General features: G+C 30.6%; 1 protein-coding gene across 1 annotated transcript in view; it reads right to left on the bottom strand.

Moving 5' to 3' along the window:
* Nucleotides 1–17,882, bottom strand: part of LOC111685441 — a 197,202-nt gene that overhangs the window by 135,718 nt on the left and 43,602 nt on the right. Inside the window, exons 2-3 of the mRNA XM_046954696.1 lie at nucleotides 11,732–14,119; nucleotides 3,439–3,744 (exon numbers count right to left, since the gene is read on the bottom strand). Of these exons, the coding sequence (XP_046810652.1) occupies nucleotides 3,439–3,744; nucleotides 11,732–13,988 (2,563 nt within the window). The 5' untranslated portion in view covers nucleotides 13,989–14,119. The remainder of the gene's footprint in view (nucleotides 1–3,438; nucleotides 3,745–11,731; nucleotides 14,120–17,882) is intronic.

Here is a 17,882-nt window from a genome sequence, read left to right as displayed (position 1 = left end):
GACACACTAATACACACAAGCTTATAGTGTAGGTGTGTCAACAAAGCATCAGCAGAATTTCTTGGCCTATGCACGCGTGCATTAGAATTTCAGTTTTGCTCGTGACTGGTTTATGGCGACAAACAAACGTTTTAAAAAATAGAAATGTTTATTTGCAAAACAAAAACTTGCATATACTTATGATGCAATTATGATGTTATATTAGAAAAAATACTAATTTTAAAAATTAGTTAATGCAATTTATTTACATACAATATTATTATTTTTACGAAATACAAAAATTAAAAAAATTCAAAATATTATTGACCTGTAAATTTTTATGAAAATAACAAAATAAATTGCACCAATAAATGTTTTTAATACAAAAACCTAATTGACACATCGTATGTCCTATTTATTACTTCAATTACAGTAACAATTGATATTTCTATTTACACACGTGCAAAAAGATCGTAAAAAGCCATAAAATCATAATGAAATTTCTGGAAATTTACCACATTTTAAAAATTTACGAACCTCTACAGGCAAACATAACTCTTTAAAGTTTACACACACATATACATAAATGCACATGTATGTTTACACACATAAAAAAGTTAATTTTCATTTTCTTACGATTTACAATATTATAAAACTCATGAAATACTCTTTTGTACTCGTTTCATGAGAGAAATTTATTTTCCGCTCTTTAAATTTAAATATCACTCGTGAGATTTATTTTTAAAAGTCACGAGAAAAATAATAAATTCACAAGAAAGTAAACAATTTATTTCGTTCGAATTAATATCACTCGAGAGATAAATTAATCTGAACGCTCTTCCTACTCTGCTTTCTGGCCACCGCGGGCTTAGAGCCTTATATAAATAAAATAAAATAGAAAAATTCGTATGTCTGATAATCTATTATAGCAAAAATCTTTAAATTTTACTTGAAGAATTTTGACATTAATTTTTTTATAAATGGTTTATAAATTAGATTTTGTATGGAAATTTTTTTTAATAAACCTTCTATAAATAAAAAATTTTGTTTTTGAATAAGGAACCCCCTATAAGTAAGAGTATAACGAGCGAACTTTTATTAAGGACTTGACATCTCCAAATGAATAAAATACAAAATATTGTTTGTCTAGGAAAATATAGAACTAGATTCATCAAATTTTGCATAAATTACTTTAATATTCATCTGGACATTTTGGAGGAAAAAGGGCGGACTTTCATCTGGGGAGCTTGAAGCTCTCACATAAATTAAATAGAAAAAATCGTATATCTAAGAAACTACTAGAGCTGGAGTTATCAAATTTTACATGAATAACTTTGACATTCATGCAAACATTTAGAAAACAAGGGGCGGACTTTCAATAAGGGGCTTCATACGTCTTTTTCGTATGCATTGACTCTTTCGATATTTTGCCTAAACTACATTTCACCATTGTAATCAATAGTTCATTTTTGATAAATTTTCGCATGAAGTTTATGAAAATAAAATCCAAATATATTAAATGTTTTAAAAATGCCACTTTGATAGTCACATGTGGTGCTTAAAATAACCATATGGCACATTTCTGACGAAATGTAATGCTGAAAGTGTCCGTTTGCATTCAATGAAAATATACAAAATGTTACAAAAGTTACATGTTATTCAAAACAACAATTGGAGCTTTGTTTGAACTAGAGATCAGTAGCTCAGTGGTGAAAGCTTCTAACTACAAATTGAAAGACACCAAGTTCTACCCTTGTCTGATAATTAATTTTGTCTTTTAATTTTTTAATTTTTGTTGGAGAATTCGAACTATATAGTGATATTAATAGAAGCATGTTATGCATAAGGTGTCAATCGGCCACTCGCAATGTCATCCCCATGTTAAATTCACCAGTAAATATCATTGCGAGTGTATTGAAAATTCAATAGTGGTGGTTCTTAGTGTCTGTTGATATCGCCGTTGTCGAACTAGTACGTCGTACTGCAGATAAGTGTACTCAAGCTGATGTTTAGTATCTATATATGTATGTATCCAGTAAATAATTTTTTCACACATTTCTGATGATAGAAATTTTCTGAAATAATTTTTATACTTTATCAGATTTTTTAACGAATTTCTAAATTTTACAAAATAATCGGCAAACTTTTTGTTAGATTTTTCTGCACATTTTCTGAAGTATTAAATGATTAACATCAAACTTGTCTGCACATTGTCGAAAGGGAATTTCAGTGTTACAACAATCTAATCTGCACATTGGCGGAGGACAATTTGTTATTTTATTCCTATATTATTTTTTAGACATAACGGAGAATAGTCTGTACATTTTCTGAAGTAAAATATAAAATGGGTGAAGACGTAAAATTTTTCCTTTCCGGTCAGAACTTAAACACGACAATTCCTCCTCTCTTCACATGTAAAATTTTATTTAAATTTTATAGAAAATTTTCCCTCTATTTTGTTTTTATATACCTCTGGGGGATTTTGGATTAACAAACACGAAAGCAATGTACATATTTTTAATTATACCCTACACCATTATAATGGAGAGGGTATTATACGTTTGTGTTGATGTTTGTAACATACAAAAATATTGGTCCAATACCCACCTTTAAGTATACCGATCGATTCAGAATCATTTTTTGTCGATTAAGACATGTCCGTCCGTCTGTCCGGTTGGCTGTCCATGTAAACCTTGTGCGCAAGGTACAGGCCGCAATTTTCAATATAATTTTATGAAATTTGGCCCAAGCACGTTTTTGGCACATGGACGAAACCTATTGAAAATGGTTGAAATCGGTCCATTCTTTCACCTAGCCCCCATACAACCGTACCTCCCGATTTGAACTTTTTATGCCATATTTAAGTCCAATATTCTATTATCTCTCTAAAAATTGGCACAAATAAGTTTTATATAAGTATAAATGACACTGCAGATTTTCGTAAGGATCGGCCCTTATTTGACCCTAGCCCCCATACAAATCCCCCTTCAAAAATGTCTTAAGCGTCTAAAATTGACTTGTAACCATTTGTATAGCAATGAAACTCAACAAAACTAACTGTTATTTAAAAATATATCCTTTTCCCAAATATACCGAGGATCGGCCGATATTCGACCTATATAAAGCCTCATTTAGAAATTTTAGTTTTTTTTATCAATAAATTGGTTAAATATTTTGGAATTACGCTAATATTCAACATAAAAATTTCTTTATATACTTTCCTACTTGTTAAAACTTATCGCTGTGTTTAAATAAAAAGTTGAAATGCCATATAAATAAGCAGTGAAAAAGTGGAGTTTTCAGCCTTTTAACTTCGTCTTTAGCATTAATTATTAATAATTGAATTGAAAGATTTTACTCATATAACTAAAAAATATTTTATAAATGTTTAAAGAAAAGTTTGAGCAAATACAAGCTGGCATCACTGGTTAAAAGTTCACTAATTAAATTATTGCTTACATGTACTTAAATCGATTCCAATATTTAATTCAACTATCTTCTCCAAGCAAATTTTTTGTACCATTTTGGCCTCCAACTCGGACAAAATGTGGAATGCACAGTCACATAAATCAATTCGTTCGCCAGTTTCTGAACTCCAAGAACATTTGCCTGACTTTGACCATTTTGGCACTTTAGATGTGTTTGATGAATTTAATGGCAGTAATTCGCTTGACTTTTGTTGATTCTTTGTATGTCCTTTGAGTATTTTTGTTGAAACATATTGACCGATGTGTGACAAGGACTTCGATTTTATCATGTCTGCACCTAAAGAAAAAAATCAATAAAATACTTGTTTAAGCACAATATTAAATTTATAGAAGTTAATATTTTATAAGCGGTTTAGTGCAACTAAAAGCTGTAATTTGCGTCAGATTTATTTGTGCTGTAAAATTAAATTATATTTCAAGCATCGAATAATAATGAATATATATTTGATAAATTTTGATAAATATTTGGATCAAAGACAATCGCTTTTGAAAATGGTTGAAATCGGTCCATTATTTCTCCTAGCCCCCATACTACCGTACCCCTCGAATCGAGCCTTTAGGCTCATAATTACGTTAAATGTTTTATAATGCCAACAAAAATCAGCACAAATTTGTTTTATAAACAATAAATGACAACACTAATTTTTATAGTGATAGGGGCGCATTTGACCCAAGTTTATAATCTATATATATAAAATTCTTACGTTACTGACTGACTGACTGATTGACTGATTCATCATCGCACAGCCTAAACGGTTAGAGCTAAAGAGCTGAAATTTGGACAGGGGGTAGGTCTCCCACAAAATAGATCCACTAAGACGGGATTTTTGGAAATTCGAATGTTTAGGGGGTAAAAAAGGGTAAAAACGGGTAAAATCGGTAACCTCATATCTCCTAAACTAGAACAGATACAAAAATAGTTTAAAGCTTATCGTCGTTCATTTAAAAAATAAGCGGACAGGTGTCTGGTACTTTTTTCAATTTCGGCCCCTTTAGGGAATAAACGGGTAAAAACTGTATTTTGGTACTTTTTTGCACCCCATGTATCTTTTAAACCAGTGAACATTCAAACAATATTTTTGACTCCTTAATAACTTGACGAAAAAATAAAAATATAAATTTAGTACTTTTTGGTTATTCGGATGTTTAAGGGGTGAAAATTGTACCTATTTTTGGTACTTTTTTCATAAAACATTGATTTTGGTTTATTAACTTATACATATAAATACGTAATAACGGGCTCCCACTACGATGTTGCAACATTTTGGAATAGAATTTTTATTTCGTTAATGGGTAGAAAAAAGTACCAAAAGGGGTAAAAACTGGCAATTTGATTTTATTCAAACACAATGATCCCATTTAGATAAAATTTTTAGCTTTAGAAACACTAAATATGCTAATGAGGTGTTATTTGGAAACCCGGTACCAAGTGATATTTTTTGGTACTTTTATATTCTCCATCTGGTAGTTTTTGAGTTTTCTTTGATGTTGAAATCGAAACATGAAATTAATAATAAATAGACTTTTCGGTACTTTTTCGTTCTACACAGGTATTTTCTTGAGTTTTCTTTAAAATTAAACCTAGAAGCATGAAATTAAGCATGTAGAGCCCGGAGTAAGTGAGAATCTATAAAAGGGGACTTTTTGGTACTTTTTCGTACTTCGACTGGTACTTTTTGAATTTTCTATAATATTGAACCTAGAAACATGAAATTAAGCATTTAGAGCACGTAGTAAATGAGAATCTATAAAAGCGGACTTTTTGGTACTTTTTCGTTCTACAAAAGGTACTTTTTGAGTTTTCTATAAAATTTAACCTAGAGAAATGAAATTAAGCATGTAGAGCCCGGAGTAAATGAGAATTTATGAAAGGGGACTTTTTGGTACTTTTTCGTTCTTCAAAAGGTACTTTTTGAATTTCCTATAATATTGAACCTAGAAACATGAAATTAAGTATGTAGAGCCCGGAGTAAATGAGAATCTATAAAAGGGGACTTTTTGGTACTTTTTCGTTCTTCAAAAGGTACTTTTTGAATTTCCTATAATATTGAACCTAGAAACATGAAATTATGTATGTAGAGCCCGGAGTAAATGAGAATCTATAAAAGGGGACTTTTTGGTACTTTTTCGTACTTCGACTGGTACTTTTTGAATTTTCTGTAATATTGAACCTATAAACATGAAATTAAGCATGTAGAGCACGTAGTAAATGAGAATCTATAAAAGCGGACTTTTTGGTACTTTTTCGTTCTACAAAAGGTACTTTTTGAGTTTTCTATAAAATTTAACCTAGAAAAATAAATTAAGCATGTAGAGCCCGGAGTAAATGAGAATCTTTTGGTACTTTTTCGTTCTTCAAAAGGTACTTTTTGAATTTCCTGTAATATTGAACCTAGAAACATGAAATTAAGTATGAAGAGCCCGGAGTAAATGAGAATCTATAAAAGGGGACTTTTTGGTAATTTTTCGTTCTTCAAAAGGTACTTTTTGAATTTCCTATAATATTGAACCTAGAAACATGAAATTAAGTATGTAGAGGATGGACTAAGTGAGAACCTATAAAAGGGGACTTTTGGTACTTTTTCGTTCTTCAAAAGGTACTTTTTGAGTTTTCTATAAAAGTTAACCTAGAAACATGAAATTAAGCATGTAGAGCCCGGAGTAAATGAGAATCTATAAAAGGGGACTTTTCGTTCATCAAAAGGTACTTTTTGAATTTTTTATAATATTGAGCCTTGAAACATGAATTTAAGTATGTAGAGCCTGGTTTAAGTGAGAACATATAAAAGGGGACTTTTTGAAACCTTTTCGTTCTTTAAAAGGTACTTTTTGAATTTTTGTATAATATTGAACCTAGAAACGTGAAATAAGCATGTAGAGCCCGGATTAAGTGAGGACCTATAAAAGGGGACTTTTTGGTACTTTTCCGTTCTTTAAAAGGTACATTTTGAATTTTCTATAATATTGAACCTAGAAACATGATATTAAGCATTAAGAGCCTGGATTAAGTGAAAACCTATAAAAGGGCACTTTTTGGTACTTTTTCGTTCTTCAAAAGGTACTTTTTGCGTTTTTTATAATATTGATCCTAGAAACATGAAATTAAGCATGTGGAGCCCGGAGTTAATTAGAATCTATAAAAGCAATCAGGGACTTAAGTGAATGAAAATTTAAACTGGAATATTTTCTGGTACTTTTTGAATTTTCTATAATATTGAACTTAGGAACATGAAATTAAATAAAATAGGTCCTTTGGTACTTTTTCGTACTTCACTGGTACTGGTACTTTTATAGCTTTCTAAAATATTGAATATATAAACATAAATTAAACACGCAGTATCCCAATTAAACGAAAATTGAAAAAGCATACTCTGGTACTTTTTTGTTCTTTTACTAATACTTTTCGAATTTTCTATAATATTGAACCTAAAAACATTAAATTGAACATGAAGCTTCCTGATTGTATAAAAATCTTTATGCGATTTTTTTGGTTTCTGGTTGCAAATTAAACATGCGTCATCCTGATTTAATGAAAATATATAAAAAGGCACTGTCTGGTACTTTTTCGTTCTTCAACTGTTTTTTCTAATTTTCTGTAATATTGAGACTCGAATCATAAAATCAAACTTAAAGAGTTCTCTGAAAGGGGAAATATTGCAGATATATATACATTTACAATAATGATATTTATTTTATTCCATTACGATGAGGGTAGCGAAGCACACTGGGTATAGCTAGTTACTAATAAAATGATTAAAATCTACATAGATGACTTTGAAGTAGACGTAAATTCATCATCCAAAATTTATAAGGATAGGCCCATATTTACCCCTACTTCCCTATGACCCCTCTTGTAGAAAATCTATTTTTTTGTCAACAATAAGTAAACATATTCCACACACAATAAAACAAATTAAAAAATAATCCACAATTTTAACAACCTGACTGGTGTAGGGTATCATATGGTCGGCAATGTCCGACTATAAATTCATACTGCGGTTTAGTTTTCGTAATAATTAAGCATTAATGATCAATTGTACCTTGCCTCAGATATACTTAAACCATATTTTGTTAGATAAAGATCAAATGGTTTTGCAGCTTTTTTTCGAGATACGAGTATAATAATTGTGAACTTAAAGCCCTCTTCGGCGTTTTCAGTTGTATGGGGTCTAGGTGAAATAATGGACCGATATTATTTTGAAATTTCAAGTGGACTGATTTTATATTTTATAAAAATATAAAATCCGTATATTTGAGAGAATATGACAAATTTTGTCGGAGCCACTTTAGTGTCAGTTTGATTATTTAGGATAAAAAGTAGGCGGACTAGCATTAGGCAAAAATTGGTTTATGTTGGAAACTATTACAGTTATAATCATAAAATTTTGCACGAACAACTTTAACACCCATGTAAAAATTTTGGGTGATAAATTGGCGGACTACTCACGAAGGTAGCGGCACCTCCCATATTAATTAAACACAAAAATTCGTTTATCTGGAACATTTTAAAGGAAAAAGGGCGGCCTTATATGGGGAGGCTTGGAGCCCCTACTAGAGTATAACGGGCGGAATTCCAAAGGGGTACTTGGAATCTCCCAAAGTTTTATTTGACTGGAAACTCATACAACTAGATTCTAGATTTTGCACAAATTACTTTAATATTCATCTGAACATTATTAAGTAATAAGGGCGGACTTTCATCTGGGGAGTTTGAAGGCCCCACATGAATTAAATAGAAAAATTAGTATATCTAAGAACATTCTTTACAGGAAAAACTTTGACATTCATGTAAACATTTAGAGAGGAACGTGCGGACTTCCATGGGGGCTTTGCATCATATATATGAAAAAATACAAAATTTCGTATATCTTGGAAACTGTTAGATAATTCAAATTTTTCATTAAGATAGAAATTGGCGAACTTGCAACTATTGTAGTTAGAATTTTTAAAATCGTTAAGTGGGGTATTTATTTATACCAGAGGTAAAACAAAAAAATATTGTGTATCCCAAGGCATTAGAATAAGAATTATTTTTTATGTATTATTTCATTTTCTGGCGGGGACCTTTTATGGGGGTAGGGCTAATTAAAAAAAGTTATGAATCGAATTTAAAACATCTCCGAAAAAGATAAGCATTTTCATAAGCACATTCTGCTGTATGTGATGTAATTCTTACAAAAACTATAAATCCATGAAAATCATCATACATTCATCAACAATTTCATATACCTCCCATATAAAAGCACATATTCCCGGAAAATTAGTTATTTGTTAATAATTTCCGTCAGAATATTTATATCTTCACAAAATTCTTATATCAATAGAATTTATTAGAGAAAAAATTTTCTCAATTGGTCATAGCTCCCATACAAGGTCCCCTCCCAAAAATCACTTAAACGCAAATAACTCATTACCAAATGAAGATATCCGTAAAAAAATTGATACGAGTACTGCTCTTGTATACGAAAATAATAATGTGAAATTTTTCCGATCGGTCCATTATTGGTCATATCTCCCATACAAGATCCCCTCCCGAAAATTACTTAAACGCAAATAACTAAATTTTATACAAATATAACTTTTTTCATGATCGTTTCATATTTAGTCATATCTCCTATACAAGTCACCAAATAAAGCTATACAAAAATTAGCTCAAATATTAGTTTGGTATACAAAAATTCTATTTCAAGATTTTTCACGATCAGTTCATAATATAGATGCTTTCGAAAATCAAGGTTCTTCCGAAAATAACTTGAACACTCAAAATAAATTACGATGTAGATATAAAATTTTACTGAAATATATCTTCTTTGTACTGAAATGTTACATAAATAATCTTTTACAATAGGTCTATAATTGGTCAAATCTCTCATACTAGATCCTGCCTCGAAAATCTTTTAGTTGAATTATCAATTTGTGTAGAACAATGTTATACATATTTTGAGTTTCCTTAAAACTTCGACACTCATGCATTCATGCAAATTATTAATTAATTAAATTATTAATTATCGCATATCTCAAGCGCAATAAAAATATAAAGAAAATGGCGTTTGTTAAATGTTTAATTATTTAAATTTTGGGGATTTTTTTTTAAGACATTAGAAAATTTATTTCTACAAATATTTGATCAATTAATAAAAAAGCCGAATATCGCACTCTAACTTGAAATAAAAATTAAAGTGTTTTAAATAAAACAACCAAGGACCTAAAATAACTGTTATCAAATTTTTGGAAATTGAAATAAAATTTAATTAATAAAATTTTTGTTTTGGTAAACAGCTTTTAGTTTTAGTTTGTAATTTCTGTGTTACCACTTTATCGTTTTTTATGCCAAAATCGATTGATTTTTTTATTTATATGCTGAATTTTCTTACGACATTCGAAAAACATATGAAAAATTGTCGTAAGAGTTGTATAGAACTTTTGCATAGAAAATACCAACAACATTGTTATGACTATTGTAGCAGCTGCTGACATACAACGCTACAACATCGATTGTGAATTGAACAAATATACAACTTGATTGTGAATTAAACATCTGTGTATAAGAGTTGCCGATCGTGGATATAAAACATGTTTACATTGAATATCATCGCTGTTCTCTAAATATGTATGCCAGTAATTAGCGTAAATGTAATTTTGTGAAGGGTGCTGACACATTCCGCATGAAATTTGGTATGAATTTTGGTAAGATAAACTTTCGTATAAAAGTTTCTTTCATAACTCATATTTTTAAGCAAGCAATGATCGTTTAAATAATTTTCTGAAGGGGACTTTATATGGGGTAGGGTCAAATATGGACCGTTAAACCAGAGTAGGAAGAGCATTCAAATTGATTTCTGTCTCGAGTGATATTAATTCGAGCGAAATAAATTGTTTACTTTTTTGTGAATATATCTTTTTTCTAGTGACTTTTAAAAATAAATCTCACGAGTGATATTTAAATTTAAATAGCGGAAAAACGAAACGAGTACAAAAGAGTATTTCATGAGTTCTATAATATTGCAAATCTTAAGAAAATGAAAATTAACTTTTTTATGTAGAATTGTGTAAGCATACATGTGCATTTATGTATATGCGTGTGTAAACTTTAAAGAGTTTTGTTTGCCTGTAGATGTTCGTAAATTTTTAAAATGTGATAAATTTCCATAAATTTCATTATTATTTTATGGCTTTTTACGATCTTTGTGCACGTGTGCAAATAGAAATATCAATCGTTATTGTAATTGAAGTAAGAAATAGGACATACGATGTGTCATTAGGTTTTGTATTAAAAAACATTTGTTGATGGAATTTATTTTTTTGGAATTTTTTTTGGAAATTTTGGAAAAAAATTTTGGAATTCCAGTTATTTAAATTGGGTTTTTTTACATTTTTTGGATTTAATTATTTATTTGTTAAAAGGGCATTTTAATATTAGTATTTTTTCTAATGTAACATCATAATTGCATGGTCATATTTAAAATAAATATGTAATTTAATAAAATATTTTAGAGTATTTGAATAATAATAATAATAGCAATACTTCGACAACTATTTAATTATCCCCGTACTCATACAATTATCCCCGTTTCCATACAAAATTCCTACAATAACCCATTAATATCTTTATTAAATATTTATAAATTAGTGTTTAACCCAAATAAAATACTTGGAAATATATGCAAGTTTTTGTTTTGCAAATAAACATTTTTATTTTTTAAAACATTTGTTTGTCGCCATAAAACCTTTTTCTCCGCGCACATATCCATCTTTCACATACATATGTACGTACATCCTTCTTACTAAATTTATTTTTTACCACCGCCATTAAACCGGTTTTCGTGCACACATTTTCTGTATGTGAGTTTTATTCAAATTCTATTCATTTTGATATCTCTTGTGAGAGAAATTAAAAAAATAATATATATAAATATCGCTCATGAAGTGAACATAAAAAATGAAGAGTTAAAAAAATAGATCTCGCGAGATTAAAAATAAATCTCGTAAAACTGAGTTGTAAAACGAGAGAAAGAAATTAAATTGTATTCACGAGTGCAAAAAATGCCTACTCTGTTGAAAAGTAAGTGGTTATGGAAGTACAACCCATTAACGAGTTTTTGCTGTGTATATAGACACAAAAGAAAATCTTAAATTATATTACACGAATTTCTAAAGTTTCATTAAGAAATAATAACAATGCGTTCATTATAATGTAAAATTATTGTATATGTACATACAAAATTAATAAAAAGCGTTTTTTTAAAAGGTTAAGCAAAACTTACTGTTATTTGAGGCGATATTTACATCGATACTATCATTAAATGACGACGGACTTAGTTGGTCATGTTTTTGGTTGTTTGATGATGTTGCAATAGATGTGGGAGAAGAACAGTTCGATGAATTGGTAGTGCCATGCCAAAGATTTGCTATAAATTGTGAACTTGAATGGAAAATACCGCCCATATTGCCAATATTTTCTCCAGAAGTATTAATTCCCACAACAACATTAGTGCCAACACTACCGACATTTGTATGTTCTGTTGCTGACCTTACATCGTAAGACCCAGATGACGATGTAGATGTCCTATTCATCATTGTTGGTGACTGTATAGACGTGGGCGAGGTTGGAGCTGATGATGAGCAACTTGATGTCGACTGATAAACAACGCTTGATCGCGGTTGCTGCTGCCGATCATGTTTTGCATTAATTTTCTGTTCATATTCTAATTTTCTTTGTACACGCTCATCTAGTGCCTTTTGCCAATCATTATGAGCCGTTTCTAAAACACCGGAGTTTTCATTACCCCTTATAAAGTCTAGTGTTATTAAAGCCCATGCATCTAACGTTTGAACAGCCTTATTATTGTCCTCATCCATTCCGGGTGGATTTATTTCACCTTTAGCTTGTATGTTACGTAAATTTCTATCATAGTTAACACGCTTAAAGCGGTTAGCGTTCTCATCATGAATGCTTTTTTTACGTGCCATTCGCAAATAACGTTTAATCGTATCGCTTACAGATTGCGAGACATCTTCGTTGTCAATTGAACTTTTTCTACGGTGGGAATAACTTGCTTGTTTTTCACCTTCATCGTCTGTTGTAACATTACCTCCGCCTGCTCCTCCAGCTTCTGCCGCAATCTCTTCCCTTTTGTATTCTTTATAATCCTCGGCTAGCCTTTTTATTTCACTTAAAGGTATAAAATTTGTCTGTGTGCCACATGAATTTAATTGTTTTTCTATTACGGCAGGTCGATGTTGTTGATCTTTTCTAGAAGAATTAGAAATACCAGACAAATTTAAAGTTGTAGGGGGTTTTCGTTGCCTCTGTGGTACGACTGGTTGAATGCCTGAATCATTATGTGTGTATTGCCCTGTTGTGGTGACAGGAGTTATAGATGTAGTAGAAGAGGATAAGGATGGGATCGATGAACAATTAGAAGCTATTGTTGGTGATTTCGTTTTTATTGATTTTTCTCCGGTGCTGATGAATGTTTTGGTCTTAGGTTGGCTACTACCAAAATGCAAAAGCGACAACATGGACGTTGAATGTGTTAGATTTGTACGCGACTTTGACGGTATGGAATGTTTGGTAAGAATACGGTGTAACTGTTGCTTTTTTAAAGCGTTGTATATCTTCTTCAAAGTCGCTTTATCATTTAACAGTTCGGCATTTATTTTCTCAGGTGGTATATCGATGGTATCAGGAAGCATGGAACTACGAGATAATGCTAATAGTCGCTGCAATAGTTGATCTTCCACACTTAATTCTTGCAATTGGGTTGCTGCTGGTGGTAAGAAACCTGGTCCCCTAAGAGACACGTTCATTCCATCGCTTTTTCTGATGGATCTTGTTATGGGTTTTGGCCTTTGGGCACTAGGTGAGTTAGTTTGATGGGGACCCTCAGTTTTAGTGCCTAAAAGTGTGTCAGTTTTAATAGCTTCATCCAATTTCAAATGGCTATGTAAGAGCTCTAATACAAGATCAGCATTATTTATTTCTTCTTGCTCTAAGGCATGTGATTTTTGACCTGTATGTTGAAGTAGTTGCTTTAGGCGCTTTTTTGAATTACGCATGGCACCGGGATAGGATGATTTGCGCCTCCATAGAACAAAATGTGGCTCTGAAGCACATACTTTTTGGAAATGAGCCTCAATCTTTGGTATATCTTCCTGTCTATTTTGAACGCCATCAGGTATCAGTTTACGGCCGGCATCTGTCATATATTTCCATGTTTTTCTTGTCAAGAGCCAACGTTCTCTTTTTTTCTCTTTATCTTTTAGAGTTGAACGGCGCCGAGTTAAGGTAGGTGATGGGCGTGTAACGTTTGCAATTTTAACATGTGAACCAAAGTTTGTTGGTGCAGCTGCTGATTTAACATGATTTGATGATGACGGTGTGGAAGTCGTTGTGCAGACAGTTTCACTTTTATTAAGTTCTGCTAATACTTCATCTAATGGTCCTGAACGTTTCTTTACTATTTGTACAGGACGCCTTAAGTTAACATGAGTTGGCGGAATTTTTCCAGCTTCAGCCATTGTATAGTTAATAGGAGCTATTACTAGCTGTTTTTCCTTATGTTCTAGGCTTAAATAAGTCTGTCTTTGTGTTTATACAAGACCGACGCATACAAAATGTTTTTCTGGTTACACACTTAACATATACCTTGCTTTATTTAAAAAAGATAAATGTTTTTTTATTTGTTTTATATAATGATAAATCATTTGAATAAATATTTTTAATTCAGATTCAATGGTGTATAAACGGTGTAATCATAATTTAATCACAACCATTACAAGTTTTATTTTTATCATTGTTACCTTTTACTTAAAATTTTTTACAATTGTATTTGTCAATTAAAAAATCGACTTGGATTTGGACTTACATAAATTTATTGCTCTATCGGAGTAAAATATCAATGTTGAACATTTTAGTCATTAAACTTTTCATCCATTGGTCCTAGCAAAAATTCTAAATTTTAGATTTTTTTAGATTTTAGAGAGCTTTTTTTTCAATGTGTTTAAAATATATAAAAAATAGGCAATAACCTCCATGTAAATTTCATTAAAATCGATATTTCAAGTTGGGTTACATGCCATGTTTAGTTTTGAAGGTTTAGATAGAATTTGTCAGATTTAATCGGAAAACCTGAAATTTGAAAAGAAAATTTTTAAACAATTTATACAAATGCCTTTCCTCATATGTCTATAAAAAAGGTCTATATAAAAGGTTTTAAACTCTATTGAAATTGTTCCAGATTTTGTAAGATTTTGGCAGATTTTGTAATCCTATTCTGTTGTAGGTGATAGCAATGTGTAAAAATTTATTTATTAAATTAAACATTTGGCTATGCCGAATCTCATATTCCCTGTTATTAAAATACCAAAATGTTAATTTTTAAAAACAGTATGAGTAATTTTCTGAGTGGGGCCTTATATGCTATATATCCTATACTCCTACGATTTTGTACATAGATTTTGGTTTGTATAGAACTTGTTTATGTCAAATTTCATCCCTCTACTCGTATTTTTAGGGTCAGTAATAAATCAATCTTCATTAAATTAGGAATTATGTTCCTAAAAAATCGACATAAAGTTTATTTCGATTTTCATTGCTCATAAAATTCCAGAAAAGGGGTAGGGTCAGTTATGAACCGATCTACATAAAATTTCGTAGAGAGATTTTGGCTCGCGTGGAACTTATTTGTATCGATTTTCATTGCTATAGCTAGTAATGAACGTTAAAATAATTTTTTGAAGGGGACCTTATATTGGGGTAGGGTCAAAAAAGGTCCAGCAGTTAAGCCGTCTATAGACTTCAAACAAACTCACAAACAAAGAAACACACATTTATTATTACTAGAGTACATAAAGAGAGCTCCTATTCCCTAATCAAAATAAAATTAAAAATTCTGATTATATAAATATATACATATACGCATATGTGAAATGAGTACATATAAAAATTTTAATTTATTTTAAAATTATATATGGCGTTATTGGATTTCTTACACTTATAAAGATAATTAAAAACAAGTAAGAGTAACATGTAACAAGTGCCGTATCTTATATACCTTTCACCATAGTGTATTTTAAACATATAAGTTTTATAAATTTTAAATTTATTCCCGACTACATTATTATTACACCAAAAGCAAAACAAGCAAGAAGTTATAGTCGGGCGAGGCCGACCATATAATATTCTACACCTGTATACGAATGAAATGTGATTTAATTTTCACAATAAAGCATTTAAGTTGAACCTTGCCTCAGATATACTTAAGGTTAAATAATGGACCAATGTTATTCATTTTCTATAGACTTTGTCTACGGTACCATAGAAGATTATGTGCTAAATATTATTGAAGTATCTACAAAATTGCGACCTGTAGTTTGATTATAAGGTTTATAAGCCATATTAGGGGGTATGGGGGCCAGGAGAAATAATGGACCGATCTTTACCATTTTCTATAGGTTTCGTGCCTATTGGAATGATTCTGAGCCGATTTGTATACTTTAATGTGGGTATAAGAACAATATTGTTGTGCGTAACAAACATCAGCAAACCCAATATACCCTCCCCCCAAAGTGGTGTAGGGTATAATGAACAACAACGCTAAACGAAATAAAAAACAAAATACACAAGGCAATTAAACAACAGACATCTAAACATACATAACGAAAAACACAGAAAAACAAAATAAACAACGCAATAAAACCGATTTTAAATAGCTTCTCGAAAGCATGTCTAACAGAATTATTGAAGATTCTGATCTCGCCGATATCTGGGGTCCTCTAGAACTGATTTCAACGGCAGACGACATTGCTTAATTGACTCCGCTAAAAAATTTGAAGTTGTTCAAGAAGAAGGGATATATTCATGATTACTTTTGTACGTATTCTTGTTAATGCATTTAAATATATGCCAAAATTCATATAAATTTGTCATCAGTGAAGCCATAAAAAATGGCACACAATTCACATATGTAAAATTCTGTTATAAGAATTGTAAAATTCACTATAATTTGGTATTCTCTTAGGATTCGAAAGAAAGTGCATTTCATACAATAAATATTAAAAATACCATCTGCGAACAAATACCTTTAAAATGATATACCTTTGGCTAAGTTCGGAATGTAAAAGGGGTCACAAAAAACCGCCTTTCCTAGTAATTATAAAGATGTATGAGGGAACTTCGTATCAAGTAACCACCCAACTTTTAAAATCGATATCTTTCAATTAGGATGACACAAAAGTTAGTATTATGTGATAGTAGCCAGACACAAGTTTTGAGCTCTATCGGTAATGAAGTGCCGGACTTAGAGAGGGTCAAAGTTTTGTTTTTTTAAAAATGTTTTTTTTAATGGGTCCTTTTTTTGCATAAAAAGCAAGTTATTTCAATTTCTTAGAAGAGCTTTATACTCCCAAAATGGGATACGAGTGGAATATCTATCAAAAAAATTATTTTTTAACTCAAGAATATTTTTTTTATATATGGCACTTAATTTCCTTTTTATACTCTACACCAGTCGGCAAACTTTTGAATCGGAAGAGCCAAAATTTACAGTTTACATGGGTTTTAAAAGAGCCACAAAATTTATTGAAACATTACAAATACTTTATGAATTGACTTCAAAAACACTTTTCATTTAATTATATACATTTTTGACTACAAATACTTTTTAAATTTTCATATGTTTTTTTTAATATTTGTTATATAAAGATAAACATTTATTAGAGTTGGGCAACAGTGATAACACAGACAGTGATAAAAGGCATTTGCCATAATACAGTATAAGTGTCATAGTGGCAGCAATCGAGAAAAATTTTTGCAGAATTTTCTTATGCAAACAGAAATTATACTGTGAAAAATTGCGCACATCGAACCATAATTGATCAACCCCAATATTAGGAATCTTTCAGAAAATTACTCTAGCGATCATAATTGACATAACAGTAGCAGTATAGCGACGAAATTCGATATAAACAAGTTGTATAATAACAAAAATCTATTTTTCAAATTTGGCAGGCTTTATAATAGCAGTATTATAACAATATTCAACAGAAATATGATTGATCCTACCACTCATATTAGATCCCTATTAAATTACCCTATCGCTTAAGTGACTTAATAAGCGACGTTGTATAAGCGACGAAATTCGACACAAACAAGTTTTATAAGAACAAAATCTCTGGACCAAATTTGAAGAGAATCGGAACATTATAAGGTCTACTTTAGAAAGTTACTCTCAACGCTCATAACTGATCTAATAATATAATTGTTGACCATACCCCCATATAAATTCCTCTTACTGAAATACTAAGCTCAAAACAGGCTTATAAATACCAGCATAGTGATAAAAGTTTTATATGTAATTTATTTTTTATAATAATTCATTGTTCCGATACATTTAAGCAATTTATGGATGAAAA

Source organism: Lucilia cuprina, chromosome X (assembly GCF_022045245.1).
Source record: "Lucilia cuprina isolate Lc7/37 chromosome X, ASM2204524v1, whole genome shotgun sequence".
Taxonomy (NCBI): domain Eukaryota; kingdom Metazoa; phylum Arthropoda; class Insecta; order Diptera; family Calliphoridae; genus Lucilia; species Lucilia cuprina.
Note: the sequence above shows the minus strand (reverse complement) of the source record. Positions and strands in the feature narration are given on the sequence as shown.